This window comes from Leguminivora glycinivorella, chromosome 26 (genome assembly GCF_023078275.1).
Source record: "Leguminivora glycinivorella isolate SPB_JAAS2020 chromosome 26, LegGlyc_1.1, whole genome shotgun sequence".
Lineage (NCBI taxonomy): Eukaryota > Metazoa > Arthropoda > Insecta > Lepidoptera > Tortricidae > Leguminivora > Leguminivora glycinivorella.
The window spans coordinates 4,741,267-4,763,552 of record NC_062996.1 but is presented as its reverse complement, the minus strand read 5'-3'; the positions used below and the strand labels follow the sequence as shown (position 1 = coordinate 4,763,552).

The following is a 22,286-nucleotide window of genomic DNA, read 5'->3' as shown; positions in this document are numbered from 1 at the left end:
CGTTACGGAATGTAATATACAAACACTTTGCATGTTGGCTTTATGTCGACTGAATACTGATTCTGTATCTATTTTTTAAGACCTAAATTGTGACGTATTCTAGCAAATAAACATTTCTATTTCTATTTCTCATGTGGACCGTTTTTGCTAGTCTGACACGGACGCCTTCTGGACCAGTAATAAGGTTCAATTTAGTATGGTAAACAAAGTGTGAGCTCAGTCCCTATTGAAGGTCCATGTGTCCCACTCGCTCTTGACAATGTCAACATTATTCGATGATGTCATTGGGGATACCTGTCTACTACAAATTCTATTAATACTTACTTGAAGGTTTCTTTTAGTGCAAATATTTGGGTTTGGTTCGCTTTTTGGCATTTTTTGTCAGCGTTTTTTTTATTTATTTTTATACCACGTCGGTGGCAAACAGGTATACGGCCCGCCTGATGGAAATCGGTCACCGTAACCTATGGACGCCCGCAACTCAAGGGGTGTCACGTGCGCGTTGCCGACCCATTAGAAACTTGTACACTCCTTTTTTGAAGAACCCCATACTGTAGTTCATCGGGAATACCTCGACAGGGAGCTCATTCCACAGCCGGAGCGTTCGTGGGAGGAAATTCCTCTGAAACCGCACGGTGCGCGACCATTGAGGTTGTAAGGTGTGTGGATGAGCGCCCTGTCGATGGCGAGAGGTGCGATGATGAAAAGTGGCCGTAGGCATCATGTCAAACAGTTCTTCAGAACACAATCCATTGTACAGGGCGATAGAACACACATAAGGAGGCGAAGACGTGAAGAAAAATAGACTAGACAAGCACATCAGATCTACAGCTCGGCTATGATTACTGGATACAGGCTATATTGGTTTGTCTTTTCCTTTCGCTAGTCTGTGACCAAGAGTAAGTCCATTTATAATAATAATAAAAAATATACTCTATAAGTCCGGTAGTACCACGGAAGCAAAAAACTACAGACCCATCACGTGCTTGCCTACACTTTACAAGCTCCTTACATCCATTTTGAGAGCAAAAATTAACGCGCATATTGTCGCTAACAACATTCTGGCTCCCGCTCAAAATGGATGTAGGGTTGGGTCCCGTGGTACTAAAGAGCTCCTCCTCATAGACATGACCATCTGCCAACAAGTTCGGCGGAACAAGGGGGCCATTTCGGCCGCTTGGATTGACTATAAGAAGGCCTATGATTCGGTGCCTCATTCATGGCTGAGAAGGGTATTGGAGCTGTATAAACTTGATGCAGCTTAATATCCTTCCTGGCTGCATGTATGAGGCAGTGGACCACAGTCCTTCGTCAACCAGGAAGCAGGGATGGCCCCCTGGCCCGCAGGACTTCATAAGGATTGAGCGAGGAATATTCCAGGGTGACAGTTTGAGTCCATTATGGTTCTGCCTAGCTCTGAATCCCCTCAGCACGCTGCTGAAGGATTCTGGGCTAGGTTGCCGGCTTCGGAGAGAGGGTGAAGTCATCTCTCACCTTCTGTACATGGACGATCTCAAACTATTTGCACCGAACACCCAAGACCTGATGGTGCTATTGAAAACCACAGAAGTTTTCAGTACCGCCATCAGAATGGAGTTTGGTGTCGATAAGTGTGCGGTCATGCGTGTGCAGCGGGGGGAGGTTGTAAATTCAGAAAATTTACAACTTTCTGAGACGATGTCGTTCAGATCTATCTCTGAATCAGAAACCTATAAGTACCTTGGCATGTCACAGTCGTTGGGTATTGAGGATGTTGGCATTAGACGGTCGGTGAAGGAGCGCTTTTTCAGTCGGCTGACAAAAGTCCTTAACAGTCTTTTGTCAGGAGGCAACAAAGTGCGCGCCTTAAACGCCTGGGTAATGCCTCTACTCATATACTCCTTTGGCATACTACGGTGGACCCAGACTGAGCTGGACGCCCTGGATCGGAGGGTCCGCTCACTGCTTACCACACACCGTATGTTACACCCGCGCTCGTCTGTTATGAGATTGTACATCCCACGGAAGTGCGGAGGTCGAGGCTTCCTAAACGCCAAAGATCTCCACAACCGTGAGGTGTACAATCTCAGGAATTGACAACATTTCATATTTTTGAGTACTACTTTTTATTGTTTGGTTTGAAAGAACTTAATACTAAAAGATACACGTATTTTTTTATTTTTCCAAAAACTGCTATTTTAATGAGAAAATCCCTTCTTATTACTACTTCGAGCAGAAAGAGCGTAAGTTACAAACGTCAAGACGCAGCTTCGTGACGTCACATGTGTTGTTTCATACACCTAAGAAAACGACAAAATCTTTTTAAAAAAATAAAGTTTTAACAGTCAGCTCAAACAGTCCGGTATTTTTGACTGTCAAGTGTCACTGTCAACCCATAGTGAATGACTACGAACCATAGACTAAGCCATGAAATTTTTAATATCTTTGCTACGAACTGTGATAAGTGTCACTGTCAAACTCAAGGGACATCCCAACTGGAAGATTTTTTTCTTATAGTGGCAGCTCTAAATCAGCTATTTGACGTCACTTCCCCTTTAAACTATTTTTATGATTTTTTATACTAAAAATGCGGAAAAAAGAATTTAAAAAAATATTTATGTCATCTACAAGCGTATATCTCGAAATGGTTTTCGATTTAGGGACATTGAAAATTTTGAAACGTTGTCAATTACTTCCTTAACAACGAGTGCGGGATGCATCGTGATGTGGTGGCAGTGGACGGAAACCTCACGCCGCTCTCCTTGGCGAAACAGAACTGGCGCAAACCTGTGGTACTAAGTACTGTGGACCGCAAGGCGGTATGGGAGAGCAAGCAGCTACACGGGCGGTTCTACAAGGCCCTCACGGGACCCGATGTAGATCTGCTCGCATCGGTGAACTGGTTACGATTCGGGGACCTCTTCGGAGAAACCGAGGGTTTTGCCTGTGCAATTGCGGACGAAGTTATGATGACGAACAACTACCGGAAATATATCCTGAAGGACGGTACGGTCGACATTTGTCGGGCATGCCGCCGTCCCGGAGAGTCACTCAGGCATATTATTTCCGGTTGTTCTCATCTTGCTAACGGCGAGTACTTGCACAGACATAATCTCGTAGCCAGGATTATTCACCAGCAACTTGCTCTTCAATACGGCCTTGTGGACCGCGAAGTACCGTACTACAAGTACTTACCTGCGCCAGTTCTCGAAAATGGTCGTGCCACGCTCTATTGGGATCGATCTATTATCACTGACAGGACTATTGTAGCCAATAAACCTGACATTGTGATAATAGATCGACTGCAACGCCGGGCAGTGCTCGTTGACATCACCATCCCCCATGATGAGAATCTCGTGAAAGCCGAGAAGGACAAGTCCAGTAAGTACCTAGACTTGGCTCACGAGATAACCGCCATGTGGGATGTTGAATCAACGATCATTGTTCCGATAGTCGTTTCAGCGAACGGTCTCATAGCGAAGAGTCTCGACCAACATCTTAAGAGACTCTCGCTAGGTGGCTGGATCAAGGGCCAGATGCAGAAGGCGGTGATCTTGGACACAGCACGGATAGTTCGACGGTTCCTCTCTCTGCAGCCCTAACCACCGGCAGCTTGGGCCCTGCCCCGCTGCTGGCGGCACCCTAGGTTAGGTTTTTTATAATGTGTTTATATGTGTTTTATATTGTTTTGTATGTGTTTTTGTATTTTACTTTTATATTCATATTATAAACAGCCTAGCCTAAGAAAGAAAATAAATAAAGAGAAAAATATACGTTTTTTAATTGCTTGCCTGCTTATTAAATAATAATAATAATAATTAGGCTCTATTAGCATCGTTACATAAAAACTTAAACAAACTTAAATAAAGACTAGACAGCCAAATAATAATACCACTACCGAATGAGATGGTCACATACAAATTATAATAAGAGTGACAGAGAGCAGAATGTTATTTTTTGTCTTTGTCATAGTTTCACTTTTCCGTTTCCGCCGCTGATATAAACGAGTTTGTGGCAAACAAATAAGCACAGTCGAGTTCATAAATATGTGTACATTTTTTCACCTTATTGCTACGTGTTAAGGTGAAGAAATATACAGATATTAATGAGGATGTATATCTAGATTCCTAAAGTTTTTTCTTCGATTTTTAGATCGCCTAATATTTTTTGGCATAATGATCATTTGGCCTAATTTAAATGTCCTAATATTGTTTCGCCTAACGCCGTTAAAACCCACTTTTTTAGAAGCGATTCGGATGTGTGAGGTCACGGTTCTAACCTAACCTAAACCTACCTTTCTAACAGCGAATCGGTTCTGGGTAATGTCATTTTTTGGGCAAAATTTAAATTATGCCAAATGATCGTTAGGCCAAAAGAGCGTTAGGCATTTCATAATTCGGCCAAATGAGTTAGGCCAAGTGAGTTAGTCCCATTAATGAACTCGACTGTACGTGACACAAGCTTTTATCCGCCCAAATTACGTAGGTTGTTTATGGTAAACTGTCAGCCATTTTTAAAGTACTTCTTAATTTCGCTCCATTATTCTATGTATATCTGACCCTTTCGGGCGTACGCTTACGTCAAATCTACAGTATCTATCGTCTATGCATATAGTACATTACGATACAAGTGCGTAAAAAAGGGTGTTCGAAACGAGTGGCGATAAATTAAAACACGGCCGAAGGGAGTATTTTAAATCGACACGAGTTACAATTTTTTTTCGCACGTGTATCGCACGACGTTTTTCAGTACAGATGGCCCTCCGAAGTTTCGACCTGGCATATAATGAACCACTTCTCATACTAGTGTGTAAAAAAACACCATCTGTATTGAAAAAAAAATATGCGACTTACCTATGTTGTTCAACGCTCTTGGCAATGCAAGCGTAGCAGAACGAGTGTCCACATCTAGTCACATAGGCCTCATCGATCAGCTCAAAGCAGACAGGACACAACAGCTCGCAGTCTTTGTCCTCTAAGGAGCCCCCGAGCCCACCGAGGGCGCTGCTTGAACCAGCGGTGCCTGACATGGCGCTGTAAAGTGACAATGTCATTAGAAATTTATTCTTTTAATGCCACAAGTACAATACAATACTCATTATTGTACACCTCACATAGTTTACAAGTATCGGTTGGTCGGTTCTGACCATCATCAGAATTTCCGCTGCACCAAATGTCACTGGTCTGGACGTAAGTGCATGCTGTTCTTATAAAAATACCAAAGTCACTATAAGTGTGCCGTTCAGATTTGAGGAGTACAGTTCTGACCATCATCAGCAGTTCCACTGCACCACATGTCACTGTTCTAGACGTAAGTGCATGCTGTTCTTATAAAAATACCAAAGTCACCATAAGCATGCCATTCAGATTTGAGGAGTTCCGTTCTGACCATCATCAGCAGTTCCACTGCACCAAATATCACTGTTCCGTACGTAAATGCATACTGTTCCTTAAAAAACACAAAAATCACCATATGTGTGCCTTTCAGATTTCAGGAGTTCCCTCGATTTCTCCAGGATCCCATCATCAGAACTGGGTTCTGAGAAAAATGGGACCAATCTGTATGCAAATACATTCAATTTTTTTTTTTTTCAAAATCGGTTCAGTAACAACGGAGATATCGAGGAACAAACAAAAAAAAAACAGACAAATAGAGAACCACCTTCTTTTGAGAGATTTGAGGCGGCGGTTAAAAATAGGACAATCTTACAGTACAGGATTAAGTCCCACGGAAAAGTTCAATAAGGCTTATGATAGTTATGATATGATGTTGGGACTTAAATAAAAAATATAAATACTGTATGTATAGCTAGAAAGTACCCAAAACTGGAATATAATAGTATAACATTTTATCTGAGTGTTAATTTGTTTTAATCCATACGCAACCCCCCCCTATATCGTTTGCACGCGGCTCGTTTCTTTGTTAGAATTTTTGTAGGCATTTAAAAAGCGGCATTTCGTGAACATAAAAGCAGTGGGCCTTCTGTACTTGTATTATTATATATTCTGTTTTAGCCACTTTTTAAGTGAAGTCACGATGATTGATGAATTTATGCATAGATGGTACTTAAACTTGAAATTATTATATCTCTATTTTAGTGCTGGATTAGAAGACGTGCCGGTACTTCTATTACTAGATTATCGAGTACCAGTGGTGTCATGTGAAAATTTTTGTTGGTAAAGCCGAAGGGGTTTTTGGGATCTGTTTTATATGGACTTCTACAGATACTGCAGAATTTTAGGGAACCTGTTGGGAAATTGAGTTGTATTGACGCTACGCCACTATCGAGTACATACCATTTATAATAATAAGCTTCAATGCACTGTTATCCAAAATCCATCATTTCAGTGAAATTATATTAATTTGAGATTGTGTTATTTAATCTCAAGTTGAGACAGTAATATCCATGGATATACCAGATACCTTTAAGCCCACAATAACTAAACTATTAGAAAATAATGTAATTTAAGTGTAGATAAAACATTTACTAATTATATGACTGTAAACAAAATAGAGGTATTTTTAGTTGAGACGAGAGATGCAATTAGAGGCCATGAAAATGGCGAGGAACGGATGCCTATGGAGGGACCTAGTCTTCAACAGAATGACATGATGTCACGATCATCAGCATTGAGGAAACGACTGAAGAGAAGAAGTCCAATGTGCTCAACAAAATGCTAATCACTAGTTGTTATAGTATCACAATATGAGTTTTAAAGTCTATTCAAAGGTAGCTATTTCCAACTTTAGCAAAAATTCAACTGCTAAATATAAGTCGAGTGTCCTTAAGGGCATTAAACTTACTGGGCTGTGAATAATAAGGGCCTTCTAATAATAGGTGTTGATCAATAAACAATTATTGATCAGTAGTGGTTATTACTGATCAAAACAATCATATTTATAGCCTTTATCAAAGATTTATATAAATAAATAACCTCAAAATAAGACAAACATCTCATTCACAGTCTTACCTAGTCGTCTGGTCCCTCGAAAAGCTTAAAATCCAGGAGTTCTTTTGGTTTTTCTGGACACCACTTTGTCTTTCATGAGAACACTGTTTCCTCGCGTTTACGCTTCGTCACTACAGCACTACGACCTTTTGCTAGTTGTACACCAGCTCGCAAGGGATTTTTCACACTTTGGAATAATAGTTTTCTAATAGAACCCATCGTATTTTAGAAAATATTTGATACCACCGCCTGCCATCGCTGCATCCTCAATTGACTTTTGAGCACTAGTGTTGCTATGACAAAATAATAATAAATAGGTCATGATGACATGCGTCATGAAAAATATGTATTAGGGTTTATAATAGTTCATGCCTCGAATAAATAAATCAGTCTTTTAAATAATTCAATTATAATAAGAACTCCAGTCAAATTTATTATTAGGATAAATCAAATATTTTAAAAATCAATTTCTCTGTTGCGCCATCTATGTTTTATGTGCCGTACTAGAACAACACTTTGGCAGCTTTGGAATATACAAGTTGTTTGTCTGCTTTATCAACCGAGCGTACGCCATTTTACTTACAAAAGGTTTGCACTATCGTTCGTCAACAATGTAAAGCGGATGGTGAAATGTTTGTTCGATTTTTCCAGTGTTTGTGATGTGTGCGTGGTGTTTTATACCCTGGATAAAATACTAGGATAATGGAGGAGCCCAACGAGGACTCTAGGGTCGTTCCCGGTAAGTGCAGTGTTTCAAAAACCGAGATGCAAGTTACGATCAACTGACATACGAGAACTGTAATGTTACCTTTCCCGGTTTCAGAACTCTACTTTCTGATAGCGAAATTTCTTTCGGGGGGTCCGCTGACGGAAACTGCAAAGGTAATTCGACTGAAAATTGATGTAGAATATAATTTTGTATCCGATAAGTTACTAATTTAGACGTTTTCGTTTCCAGACATTGTTAGAAGAGCTCGAGAGCGTAGAGGTGAGTCTGAGCTTTTCCTAGTGCCGGGTTTAGAGCTTATTATTGTTTTGAAAGCAAACGCACGTGGTTGGGGCTGTCAAAGACGCTGAAAGTTTGCTGAAAAGTTTTTACATACTTTGCCGTCCGCAGGTCCTACCCCGCCGCCTCGACTGGCAGGGCGAAGAGCACACCCAGTCGTACAATGAATTGGTGAGTTTTCATTCATTTTTTCAGGAGTTTTCATGTTTATTTACGTTTTCTAACAAGATGCACCTCTTGAAATATGTAAAATGCTCGAAATCGACGAAATTTCTTAAATCGTGTGATGCATCAAATTGATCGTAAAAATGTGCTGGAAGGTCGTGAAAAATGTTTTTGGGGGGTTTTAGTTATAAAAAACATGATTTTAGGGAATTTGCAAAAATCTCGTAATATCATGCATCACAAGGACGGATGCTGGCGTAATAGCATGTATTGTCGTCTCTGTTTATCTTGCTGCGGTAGCGTTGACTAGAAAGCGTTATCTCGCTCTAGTGGCCGATCGTCCCCGCTCTGGCTCGCGATTGGCTTGCGCGCGGCGGTGACGCACGAACGCCTTTGCCTTCATCAATGGCGGCAAAGTTTGAAACATGTTTGACTCGTTTTCATAGAAATTACGAAGCTGGACATGTCATTCTGGCATCATTCTGGTACTTTATTTAATCAAGTCGGTGTCTCGATTTCGTCGAGATGCCATAATAAATAAACTAACCTCAGTTGGCAGAACTTGGATGCATAGTGTGAAATGAATTAAGTTGAGGAGTTCAAGATATAACACTTTAAGTTCTCGCGCTTTGTACACATATTTAAAACGGAAAGTCACACACGTTTTTTTTGAAAGCAGCCTTAAGTTGAGGAGTTCAAGATATAACACTAAGTTCTCGCGCTTTGTACACATATTTAAAGTCACACACAGGTCGAACGCGATTAATTAACATTATTTTTACCTTTTTTTCCCAACGTTTCGGCCAGGTTGCACTGGCCGTGGTCGCGGAAGACTGACGTCCCAGCAAAGTGTCACTGGATATGTAAACAACACAAAACTACCCGATAATAATTTATAGAGAGGATTTATAGAGTTATATACAGTTCAAGATAATTTGGTCCTATCGTATATACTTATGCTAAGATATGTCTAATATAACGTGAACCAACCAACATTTTACTAAATTTCATTCTAATCTTATGGTGACACTTTGATAATTGTTACTGCTTCTTTTGTTGACGACTTGCTGTTCTAACTTTAACAAGAACGACTTTGTATTGTAATAAAAGTGTCACTTTGATCTCACTGAAGTGATATTTGGGGAAGAAAAATCCTCTATAAAATAAATAAATTTATATTCACAATATTTATTTGTGATAATCTTAAGACTAAAATAAACTAGTGCATACATACATTGTATCTCTAAGTTTACCACAAAATTGGCCCCGGCTCAGCATAATGCTGACCCGGAAGTCAGCGCTGATCTTCCGACAGTTCCGATGAGACCATTTATGAGACCATCCTGAAAAACATTAACGTTGAAATAAATTTTCACAGGCAGCGCAGTACAGTGACGTACCATGGCACCGCCTGGCAGCCGTGTGCGCGAGCGCATTGCGTCTCGCTCCCTCGCCTTCCACGAGCTCGCTCTCTCTCGCTCCCGCCCCATCGAGCGCGCTCGCTCCCACTTCGCTGCGCGTGCGACTCTCGCTGCTTGGGGACGCGCTGGTCCGGAACAGACCGAAATATTCGGCGTTCAAGAAGGATCACACACTTGGTGAGTACCATGCTACGTTTTGAAGGTTCTGACACGTTGGAAGGGAGCCCGCGCGATATCTTAATATATCTGTTATATCTTAATATACTATATTCCCGAGAAACATTGTAGTCATTTTGGGTCGGCATTAGTTGCAATAAGTAAACTTAAACGTGGTATAAAAAAAAAAAAACTATAAGAAACATTGTAATTCTTAACTGCTATGTAACGATTATTGCAAAAACTGATTTATGATAATTGATAAGTAATTTTATATTTTTAGATAACAAACTAGTATGTTTTACACTTGTGATGCAATATACCATATATGTGGGGTAGTTTGCTATAAACAAAAATGTTAACACGTAATATTATTAAATTTTCAGCCCGTCGCCTGCTCTCCCGTGAGCTCGGAGGCATCACCGAAGGCCGAAAGACGGCTCCGCGAGCGCCCGCGGCGCAGCTCCTGCCGCCGAGACTGCTTGGAGGCCTACAGCTGAGACGGAGGACCCTGGGACATTTGTCAGCAGTGTACTGTCTGGCTTTCGATTGCTCCGGACGATACGTTGTTACTGTGAGTACTCTCCCGTGATCTCGCAGGCATCATCGAAGGCAGAGAGACAACTCCAGTTCCTGCCGCCAAGACTGCTCGGAGGCCTACAGCTGAGATGGAGGACTCTGGGGCATCTGTCAGCGGTGTATTGTCTGGTTTTTGACTGCTCCAGACGACATGTTGTTACGGTAAGTTCTTGATAAAAATTGCAGATTAATTTTACACAAATCTAAATATATAAAAGAAGAAACTGACTGACTGACATATCAACGCACAGCCGAAACCGCTGCTCCTAGCAATTCCAAATTTGGCACTTAGATTCCTTATAAGGTGTAGAGGAGCACTAAGAAAGAATTTTTCAAAATTCACACCCTAAGGGGGTGAAGTGGGGGTCCAAAGTTCATCATTTGAATAAGATTATACATTTAGTTCGACGGGCTATCAATTAAGTCATAGTTAAGAAAAAAAAAAATATCACAATTTAGTGTTGCCCCAATGAAAGTTGCTCAGCTAGCAACATTATATGAAGAGGCCTAGTTTAAAATTATGCGAGAAAACGTAACCCAGTATGAGTGACGAAAGCTTCAGATATTTTTTATCTCTTGAGGAATTGAAAGAACTCATATCTCTATGTAAACATACATACATACATATATACAATCACGCCTGTATCCCATGAAGGGGTAGGCAGAACACATGAAACTACTCGTTTTAGTGCCACTCTTGGCAAATAAGGGGTTGAAAGTAAAACGAAATTGTGACATTGTGTTGTCTCTAAGTAAAAGAAGTATATAATTCCCACTTTAGGAAAAAAAAGGGTTTGAAGTACCATTTAGTGTTGAATTAATTTTCATTTGTTTAATGAATATAAAAAAAAAAAAATCCAGGGAGCCGACGATCTTCTAGTAAAAGTATGGAGCGCGTACGACGGTCGCCTCATCGCTACACTCCGCGGCGCGGGCGCTGAGATCACGGACGTCTGCTTGTCCCGCGACGGAGCCCTACTGGCGTGTGGCAGTGTGGACAGGCTTGTGAGAGTCTGGTGTCTTGCTACAGGCGCTCCGCTGGCGGTTTTACATGCCCATGCCGGGACTATTACCTCTGTAAGTAGTAAATGTGTATCTAACAGTTAGATTAAGACGGACAAAATCATTCTCGTCCATTTACATGCGATGATGATAAATGAAATGAAAATGAATTATTTATTTTTCCCCACACTAGCTCGGAAACACGCGTTTTGTCCTTCAATACCAGCGGGTAAAAACGCATTTTATCCACTAGTGGTTAAAGTAAATTGACCTTGAATAAAGTAAAATTAACTGCTTTAAAATTGATAAAAGTGGGTGAATCTAGTAATTAAGATGATTTACCACCTGTGGAACTACTGGAAGCAGTGATAAACGCATTTTTTTGCATTGTAGTTTTCTCGCTATAGTGAGGTAGTTTTGTGTTACACTCGGGTGCAAATGTATTTTACTTCTCGTGTGTTAAAAAACTCGCAAGTTCAGGATTCTATTCTCGAACCACTCGCTTCGTTCGTGTTTCAACTATAGAATCCTTTCACTTGCTCGTTTTTCAATTCCACACTCGGCGTTAAAATACAACTTTGCCCCCTTGTATATTTTGTATAACAAATAACTATTTAAGTAGGCATATTACAGTGCGCATATAAAAATAAATATAAATATTGGGGACACCTTACACAAATCAACTTAGCCCAAACTAAGCAAAGCTTGTACTATGTATATGAACGTCAAATAAAGCTACGCCGGCTCTAACCCTACGCCTCAAACTAGAGAAGATTTCAGTCCCCCCACAGTTGGGAGGGGGGTATCCACTATGGGATGTAAAGGGAAAGCCATAAATGAGTTGCTTAAAAGAGATCAAGGTTATATTTATCAGACAATACACACAACGTTGATGTAGTAATTTTAGTTCAAAATAGGATTGGGGTAGAGAACACTGAAGATGAAGATAAAGCGGTTTTACACCGATGAGAAGTTAAGGGAGTCGTCGTTCTGTTTATTTTTGTCGTCAAAGATTCGCTGAACAGAGATCGGTGAAGAAAGATCATCTGCTCCAGATGCAATACGTACTGATACTGACCATGGTCATCAAACATGAAGAATCGACCCAAGAACACAGTATAATAAAGAGTACTATCGTACAGTATGGCCACCAGCTCCTCTCTGAAAGTGCCGTCCACCTCTCGGTTACCTCACAGTTACCGCCTGTCAAAAACGCGAACAGTCGACCTGTCATATCTCACTCATACAAGCATGGTACGCGTTCACCTACACGAGCTTAGAATGTGTGCTAGGAACGCGCCTCTTTCATATATTTGATCGCCAGTGTCCGAGGTGTGCCTAGAGAGAAGAGTATTACAAGATTTTCTTACTTCCAGGTCCACTGGTCGCCCTGGGCCCGCGGCGACGTTCGCTGGCTAGCTTCTACCTCCACCGATGGCTCCGTGGCTTTCTGGACATGTTCCCGAGATGGCCAGTTCCTGTCCCAACCTGTCCAATACATGGAGAGGATGCGGCCAGGCGCCTGCCACATGATATGTGCCGCCTGGTCTGCTGGCGGTGCGTTCTTGGCTGCAGGGTCTCAGGATCATCATGTCAGGTCAGTTCTGACTAGTAACACATATAGTTTCCATACCATGGTCTTTCAGATCGAGATCCATCTCCAAGAATCCTTAGATTCTACTCCATAGTCTTCTAGATGTGTCTCCGAAGGACAGTTCTTCAATACATGTAAAGAGAATGAAACCAGACTCCTGTCTCATAATATGTCTGCCGGTGGAGCCTTCTTGGCTGCAGGGTCGCAGGATCATCATGTCAGGTCAGTATCTGACTAGTAACACCTGTTCCATACCATGGTCTTTCAGATGAGGATCTGGCTATAAGAATGGTTAGGTTCTACTCTGTAGTCTTCTAAATGTGTCTCCTAGAAAAATAGTTCCTATCTCAAGCCGTTCAGTACATGGAGAGAATGAGACCTGTCGCTTGCCACATGACTTGACTAAATTATCGATGCTATTCTAGTCGAAGACTAGAGGCTTCAGTTAAGACTCGACCTGATTTGTGGGTTCAATGACCCTACTCGCGCTAAGCTAAGATAAGATTGAACCCAGACATCGAAATCTCATAGTTAATTCGGTTTTGCTGGAACCAGTGTCATACTTAGAATTTATTTTTTCATATTCCAATGTTAATCCATTTTTCCACAGAGTATACATGGTAGATGGCGAAGGCGGAGGCCCGCGCCGCGTCCTAGAGACTGCCGTCCACTCCGAGGCGGTCGACAGTATCGCCTGGGCGCACCGCGGGCTTCGCTTCGTCTCGGGCTCCAAAGATGGCGCGGCCTGTGTCTGGGCGCTCCATGCTTCTTCTTGGCGACACACTGTGCTGCACTGTGCTAGTTTGGTGAGTGACACAGTGTATAGTAGACAGTAGTGGGCTTCGCTTCGAAGATGGCGCGGCCTGTGTCTGGGCGCTACACGCTTCTTCTTGGAGACACACAGTGCTGCACTGTGCTAGTTTGGTGAGTGACACAGTGTATAGTAGACAGTAGTGGGCTTCGCTTCGAAGATGGCGCGGCCTGTGTCTGGGCGCTACACGCTTCTTCTTGGAGACACACAGTGCTGCACTGTGCTAGTTTGGTGAGTGACACAGTGTATTATTATTTATTTATTTATTTTAGGTAATTACAAACATAAATCTCTAATTCATTTACATAGTATCGTTAAACCAATAAGGTTTGTCTCGATACCTATTCCATTCCGCGGTAGATGTTATACAATGCAACAATCATATAATTATGTAGGTATAGTAGACAGTAGTGGGCTTCGCTTCGAAGATGGCGCGGCCTGTGTCTGGGCGCTACACGCTTCTTCTTGGAGACACACTGTGCTGCACTGTGCTAGTTTGTTGAGTGACACTGTGTATAGTAGACAGTAGTGGGCTTCGCTTCGAAGATGGCGCGGCCTGTGTCTGGGCGCTCCATGCTTCTTCTTGGAGACACACTGTGCTGCACTGTGCTAGTTTGGTGAGTGACACAGTGTATAGTAGACAGTAGTGGGCTTCGCTTCGAAGATGGCACGGCCTGTGTCTGGGCGCTCCATGCTTCTTCTTGGAGATACACTGTGCTGCATTGTGCTAGCTTGGTAAGACAGCGTATTCGTGGACTAAATCGTGGTCATGGGTCCAAATACCATCTACATTTCCACTTTTAATTTTTTCTAATGTTTTTGGTACAGGAAATAATTACATTTTACTTATTTGGCTTATATGACCCAAACAGTCGTGGTCGCCATGTTACTTTGGACCCATAGTGGTATCATGCCCGCTTTGGGCATCGCCCAGCGATGTTTTGTAAAGATATTTAATTGCAATTTACCTTTTACAGGATAACAAGGACGATGGCAAGAAATTAAAGGTAAGATTTTTTTAATGCAATAATCACAATTTAATACAATAATGATTAATGATTGTGGTATGACCTTAGTATTCAAAATATAATGAATTTACTATTCGTAATATGTTTTCAGGTCACAATGGTATGCTGGGACCTAAGTGACGCTTACGTCATCACAGCTGTCTCTGATTGCTCAATTCGGGTGAGATACTAAGCTATATACAGTACCGGTCAAAAATTTAAGTTCACTCCTTGTTTTCAGTACAATTGACTGCTTTAGAGAGATAGTTTTTTGTAGTTCAGACGTTAAAATTTGTTTCGTAAACAATTTATATTTTTTTAACATCTGTTTCCCTCAAATCTTATGGGCTAAATAATTATTTGGCCTATATTATCTGGCTAAAACTGTGTTTCGTGTAAAGATGTGTCTCAATTAGTGGCAAAGGCAAGGCCATAAATATAACTAGCATTTTGCCGTCATGTTTATTATTAGATTTTAGTGAAAGAAAGGTACGTGAATTGTGTCTAACTAGTAAAACAAATCTCCACAAAACAATAAATATAAGTTGAAAACATATTTCGACTACCAAACCGAAGATAATTATTGTACAAAAGTACTCATTTGTACCGAAATCAAAGGGTGAACTCAAACTTTTGACCGGTACTGTAATTCTTGTATGTTTTAAATACCAAAGTGGTTATTAATCCAAACTAATATTATAAATGGGAAAGTGTGTAGTTTGTCCGTCCTTCACGGCAAAACGGAGCTACTAATTGTCGTGATTTTTTAACTGAAGATAGTTGAACGGATGGAGAGTGACATAGGCTACTTTTTGTCTCTCTAAAGTGAGCGAAGCTGCGTGCAAAAGATAGTAAATTATAGTTTAAAAAACTAAAAAAAACATGCTTTAATAGCAATGATATTAAAAACCTAATCGACAATCGTGGTCAAAGTTCATTACAAGACTTTAAGAAATTCAAAAACAGCTATAATAATACGATCTTCCATCATGAAGCTCCGGATCTGGAAATGCAGACGCGAATGTTTGACATCCCATAGAAAATTATAATTTCGCGCACTTTTCTAGTGACAAATTTGTTTGACCAGGGGGCCGATTTTTGAGTCTCACGGCGATCGAATTCAGAAAATTGTCAATGAAAATAATAGGCAATTCAGCGTTTTCAACCGGTATTTTAGTGACAGTGAGACTCAAAAATCGGCCCCCTGGGGATCGATTTTTTAATTTCTAACGCACGAATTCTCCGTTTGAAAGTGTGTGGAAAACGACGTAATGCTATTTTTCAAAAATGACGACTAGTAATTTTAGAACTAGTTGTAATGATCACTCGTTTTCGATTCTGTTAGTAGAATTTAAATCACTAGTAGTGGAAATATTATTGAACGAATTTTACAAAATCGAATGGCCGAGATTCAAAAATCGGCCCCCAGCTATAAACATCTGCCACTGTAAGATACTTTGTTTTACAGGTATGGTGTTCCCGTACATGCAGCATGGTGCGAGTCCTAAAAGGCCACAAAGACGAGGCCTACGTACTGGAGGCCCATCCTTTTCTGCCCGGCGTGTTACTGTCGGCCGGTCACGACGGTCAGCTGTTCGTATGGGACGCCAGTACTGGTGAGGTGGGTGTCAAATTTTTCTCATTAGATTTTTTTTATGAAATAGGCAGCAAACGAGCAGACATCAGGGGAGTCACTTATGCGTTGCCGACCTTTAAGAACCCTAAATACATGCTTCTTGAAGAACCCCATGTCATAGCGCAAGGGGAACCTCAGAAGGTAGCTCATTCCACTACTTGCATGTTCTGGGCAAAAACTAGCGAGAGGCCCGTTTGTTCTTGGTTTGCCACGTATCCAGAAAGTGAGGACGAACTTTGTTTCTTTGGCGGGAGGTGCGGTGATAAAAGCGCGACGGTGGCACCAAGTCAAAAAGTTCTTCAGAACACTCCCCGTTGTTTATCTCAGTTTAGTTCCCAAAGCGGACCCCAGGCTCAAGAAACCCGGAGAAAACACTAGGAAAGAAAAGTAAATACTGTTGGTACTGATGTGCCCACGGAAATTTCCAAATTTGCGAAATTTTCAACATTCGGAGTTTCCTCAGTTTTATTCTGGTTATTCAAAGTTTCAAAAATTATACTTCCCATTTTTGTAGTAAAACTTTCATGACATCTCCATAACCTTTTCATGTTTTTTTTTTATCAAAGTTTCCGCAACATGCTCGTCAGTAGTCGATGGTATTCGATACAGCATAATTTTGGCTCTGAAATTATAAATCTCATTCACAGATCCTGGCTACATTCCTGAACAAAATCGAAGGGCAGGGCGAAGGCGCGATATTCGACGCTAAATGGGGTGGCGGCTGCGCCCTGGCCGCTGCTGACGCCCACGGCCATCTTCTACTGCTGTCAGTGGCTTCAGGACCTAAGCTCATGTCCAAACTGCCTCCAGAACTGTTCTTCCATACAGACTATAGGCCTCTGTTGAGAGATGCTACTGGAACAGCCCTTGATGAGCAGGTAACTTGACTATCATGCTGTCAAAACTAGGTTTAGAAGCTCATGGAGGTCTGTCAGTAGCTTCAAGACTCAAGCTGATGTCCAAACTGCCTCCAGAACTGTTCTTCCATACAGACTATAGGCTGAGAGATGCCACTGGAACAGCCCTTGATGAGCAGGTAACTTGACTAGAACTCAGAGCTAGATTTATAGGTGACTTCAGGACTCAAGCTGATGTCCAAACTGCCTCCAGAACTATTCTTCCATACAGACTATAGGCCTCTGTTAAGAGATGCTACTGGAACTGCCCTTGATGAGCAGGTAACTTGACTATCATGCTGTCAAAACTAGGTTTAGAAGCTCATGGAGGTCTGCATACACTGTCACTAGCTTCAGGACCTAAGCTGATGTCCAAACTGCCTCCAGAACTGTTATTCTATACAGACTACAGGCCTTTGAGAGATGCTACTGGAACTGCCTTTCATGAGCAGGTAACTTGACTATGATGCTGTCAAAACTAGGCTTAGAAGCTCATGGAGGTTTGCAGATGCTGTCAGTAGCTTCAGGCACACCTCGGACACTGGCGATCAAATATATGAAAGAGGCGCGTTCCTTGCATACATAGTCTAAGCTCGTGTAGGTGAACGCGTACCAATGCTTGTATGAGTGAAATATGACAGGTTGACTGGTCGAGTTTTTGACAGGCGGTAACTGTGAGGTAATCGAGAGTCGCTTTCATCGGGGAGCGGGAGTGGCCATACTGTACGATAGTACTCTTTATTATACTGTGCTTCAGGACCTAGGCTGATGTATAAAGTGCTTCCAGAGCTGTTCTTCTATACTGACTAGTTAGTTTAGTTTGACTAAAATACACCTTCAAATTTGGCTTCGGGGTATTCGAAATCACATCCTGCTAAAATACTACTTTAAAATTGACAGTTGTGTGATGATTGTATGTAATATAAATGTTTGTTTACAGACTGAAATCCCCCCACATCTGATGCCGCCTCCCTTCCTGGTAGACGTGGAAGGGGCCCCGCATCCGCCGGAGTACCAGCGTCTTGTGCCAGGACGGGAGAACCTGGCGTTGGATCAGCTTATACCTCTAGCTGACGCCAGGAGTCGTATCGATGTCATGATTGAGGTGAGTTCAAATTGGTTTCTGACCTAGTTAATCCGTTTCATAAAAATGAGCTCCTTTGGTAACTCTTAAGTGTGGCAACACAAAATAGCGTAGCTATAGTTAGTATCTATCAGTGGTCGCAAGCTTTTTGGTTGAGTTACAGTCAAGCTTTTAAGTATAGATATACCAAGTACACGACTTTGTTGTTTGATCGGTGAGGTTGTGGAAATGTGGATATGGATATATTATATATTTGGCATTTTGCAATGTGCAAAAGCTGCCCATACCACAGAATACATAATAGTACAAGTACAGAAGGCTCACTCCCTTTGATATTCACACAGTGCCGCCATTGTAAATTCATACCTACAACAAACGGACCGCACGCGAGCAGCCGACATTTAATTTTATTGCGTGGCGCGAAGGTCGTCACCACTGAATGGGCCGCGAACTCGCGGTCCCCGGCATGTACTCGTATCGCGGCGATAGAATCGCGGAGTGAGCCGCCCCTGCCCACACACAAGAAATATTAACGAACCATGACCATAAATAATATAGATTTTTAAGGCAGGTTCGCACACTATTAAAGCTAGTTATTCAATATTCAAAAAAGATGTTTACTTAACCTTTGTAGGGGTTCTGAAAATCGCTGCCTCTAAGGGCCCATTTAGACGGTACGAGAACTCTCATACGAGTTTTATTACATTGCGGTATTTGATGGCTGTGCAAAATTGCATGTACCCTCAACAGCCAGCAATGTAACTAAAATCGCATGCGAGTTCGCACGCCGTCTAAATCAGGCCTAATTCTAGTGAAACTCTAGTAACTACAGTGTAATGAATAATTGTGAGCAGGCTCTAGCAGCTGAGCGTACCCCCGGCCTGGTGAACGGCCTGGGCTTCGGCGGCGGCGGCGTGTGGCGGAACGAGGGCGTGCGCCACACGGCCGGCTCCTGGCAGCGCGATGTCCCGGTGCCGCCCTCGTCGCGCCCGCTTGTGGCGCCCCCGCCACACGCTGTCACCACACTACAGCACCAGCAGGGGTGAGTACCATACATTTAAGTAAGTTTCGTCCGGTATACGGACGACCCACGACCAGCAAACGCCATCTAACGCTTTCTAATGGGGTGGCAACGCGCATGTGACACTCTTTGAGTTGCAGGCGTCCATAGGCTACGGTGACCGCTTTCCTTCAGGCGAACCGTATGCTTGTTTGTACCGTCACCGACGTAGTATTAAAAAAAAAACCGGCCAAGAGCGTGTCGAGCCACGCTCAGTGTACGGTTCCGTAGTTTTCGTATTTTTCTCAAAAACTACTAAACCTATCAAGTTCAAAACAATTTTCCTAGAAAGTCTTTATAAAGTTCTACTTTTGTGATATTTTTTCATATTTTTTAAACATATGGTTCAAAAGTTAGAGGGGGGGGACGCACTTTTGTAAACCAGACAATTCAATAAAACGATCCGATGATTCTGCAGGGCGTTTATTCACGAACACTCCGATAATGCACAAGAAGTTACATCAAAACGTAATGATCTCATTTACATGATTTGCACTTATTCCTGTTCTATCTCGTTCTACCTCACAACTGTCAGTCCGTTGGCGCCATCTTGCCCTCCCCACGAGTCACGAACCAAGATGGCGGAACCAGTCGGGAGCCAGCACGAGATGTCAAATCCTAACTTCCGTTACTTATTAATTTAGTATATTTTGATAAACCACAGACATTGTTTATCAAAATATACCGCAATTTAAATTACATATTTGGATCTTTAAATATGACTAAAATCTAAATAATAAATTATGAATGCTAACAGTCGGCCTTTCCTGACTTTTTTTTTATCGTCTCGATAAAATGCCAGTACTATGATTAATTGTTTACACTTACGCTTTAATACTATATTACAATCATTTGTTTTACTTATTTCTTGTTATAAGTATATAATATATGTATTTATTTTACAAGAAATATAAGATAAGTTGGCTCATGATACCTCATTTTCACACATAATAACTATATTTTAACTATGTTTATAATACTAGTAACATTATTAAACGATATTTGTGCAATCATTTTAACCAATGATTTACAAAATTCTTCTTACGAAACCATTACAGTATAAAGATCCCTTTACGTCTCTAATACATCTCATGTTATCTAATCAGTCTAATCACAATCTGGAGCCCTCTTCATGTCTCCAACACACATATTGACTTTCAGTGTGGAGCCCCTTCATGTCTCCAACACAGCCTATCAACATAACTCACAGCCTGGAGCCCCTTCATGTCTCCAACACTGCTTATTAACATCTAATCACAGCCTGGAGCCCCTTCATGTCTCCAACACTGCTTAATATCATCTACTCACAGCCTGGAGCCCCTTCATGTCTCCAACACTGCCTATTAATATCTAATTACAGCCTGGAGCCCCTTCATGTCTCCAACACTGCCTATAACTACTTACAGCCTGGAGCCCCTTCATGTCTCCAACACTGCCTCAATTAAACTTAATTTGATATTGGAGCACCTTTATGTCTCCGACATTTTATAGATCATTCATTTTACACAATATTTGATAAGGTATTTTAACATAATATTCTTGAATATAATCCATTGTAGCTCATCATAATCATATTCTTATTTATTCATAATATGACGCTTGTACATGAATTTACATCAGCTTTGATGCGAGAATATTTGCATTACTCCTACTTACTTGCCAATCAAAAGTTACGACTCATCACTTTCGCTATTAGAATCAGTGTCATTACTTCTATTAAATACCATCCACCGATGCATTTTATCAACGGAGAAAATTCCACTAAATGGTTTATTACCCTTTCGCGAAAGTGGAGTGTCTTCAACAACGTACCTATCATTATCAAGTACTTTAACAACACGATATGGTCCCCGGAGTTTAGGCACCAGCTTTCTACTTTGCCCACTCGACGGTATATCTCTTTCCAACCTTACTAAGTCCCCAACCTGAAAAGTGAGTAGTTTTCTGCGCTTATCAAAAGCGACTTTTTGTTTTTCTTGGTTTAACCGGATGTGTTCAGAAATGTCATTACGAATATTATCTACTGACTGATCCTCAACTACCGTACTCTTACTATCGTCAACCAGATCAACCAGAGCCTCAGTCTCGTCATTTTCAATGTGCGATTGTAAAACCGAGTCAGACATTCCAGTCAGCTTAAAACCAAAAAGTGCTTGTGAGGGTGTTTTTCCCGTGCCCTTGTTTAGAGTGTTGTTTAAGCCCCATTGGACTTCATCAACATATTCATCCCATGACGCTTCCGACTTGCCATGGGTAGCAGCAGTAAGAGAGGATAACACCGTTCGATTATACCTCTCCACCTGCCCATTTGCACGTGGTGTTGCGGTTGCGTTGAGAATATGTTTCACCCCTCGAGAATGTAAATAGTTTCTAAAACTTTTAGCCGTAAACGAAGTTCCGCGATCCGATATCAGCCGTTTCGGTACGTCAAACGTGTGAAAGTAGTGCTTAATAGCTCTAATCGAATGGACAGCTTTCGTGCTCTTCACTGGTATTAACATGATATATTTTGTGAACGCATCTATTATTAGGAGTAAATAAGCGTTTTTCTTTTTGCTGCGTACGAAAGGTCCCAAGTGGTCAATATGGATAGTATGAAATGGCCGGTCAACCTTTTCAATTGTATGTAATTCACCAGCCTTTTTTCCAGCTGGGACCTTTGCGTGCGCACACTCTAAGCACGAATCAACGTATTTTTTAATGAATCTTCTCATTTTAGCAAACCAATAATTGCTCTTGATTTTGTCGTACGTCTTGTCGAAACCGAAATGGCCAATATCGTCATGACTAGCCTTCAATACCTGCCATCTAACGCCTTTTGGTACAACCCAGCGATCCCCATCTTCAGTCTTCCTAAATAACAACCCCTCTTAACCAAGTAATTATTTTTGATTTCTACAATATTATTGCTTTCTGGATCATTCAGTATGTTTACTATTC

At 41.5% G+C, this 22,286-nt stretch overlaps 2 protein-coding genes across 2 annotated transcripts in view; one reads left to right on the top strand and one right to left on the bottom strand.

Annotated features, from left to right (window-relative positions):
- The window catches only part of LOC125240112 (E3 ubiquitin-protein ligase COP1-like), a 48,059-nt gene extending 40,861 nt beyond the window's left edge, over window positions 1-7,198 (bottom strand). The window contains exons 1-2 of the mRNA XM_048147958.1: window positions 6,951-7,198; window positions 4,833-5,012 (exon numbers count right to left, since the gene is read on the bottom strand). Of these exons, the coding sequence (XP_048003915.1) occupies window positions 4,833-5,008 (176 nt within the window). The 5' untranslated portion in view covers window positions 5,009-5,012; window positions 6,951-7,198. The remainder of the gene's footprint in view (window positions 1-4,832; window positions 5,013-6,950) is intronic.
- A 331-nt stretch (window positions 7,199-7,529) lies between these two features.
- Window positions 7,530-20,791, top strand: LOC125240111 (bromodomain and WD repeat-containing protein 3-like). The gene is made up of 17 exons (XM_048147956.1): window positions 7,530-7,668; window positions 7,753-7,811; window positions 7,888-7,917; window positions 8,047-8,106; window positions 9,479-9,698; window positions 10,064-10,251; window positions 11,118-11,333; window positions 12,635-12,855; window positions 13,463-13,653; window positions 14,183-14,280; window positions 14,641-14,670; window positions 14,783-14,851; window positions 16,139-16,291; window positions 16,954-17,184; window positions 18,143-18,307; window positions 19,141-19,328; window positions 20,707-20,791. Exons 1-17 carry the CDS (start codon window positions 7,632-7,634, stop codon window positions 20,789-20,791), a joined length of 2,241 nt encoding a protein of 746 aa, XP_048003913.1. The 5' UTR covers window positions 7,530-7,631.
- Window positions 20,792-22,286: the final 1,495 nt, after the last annotated feature.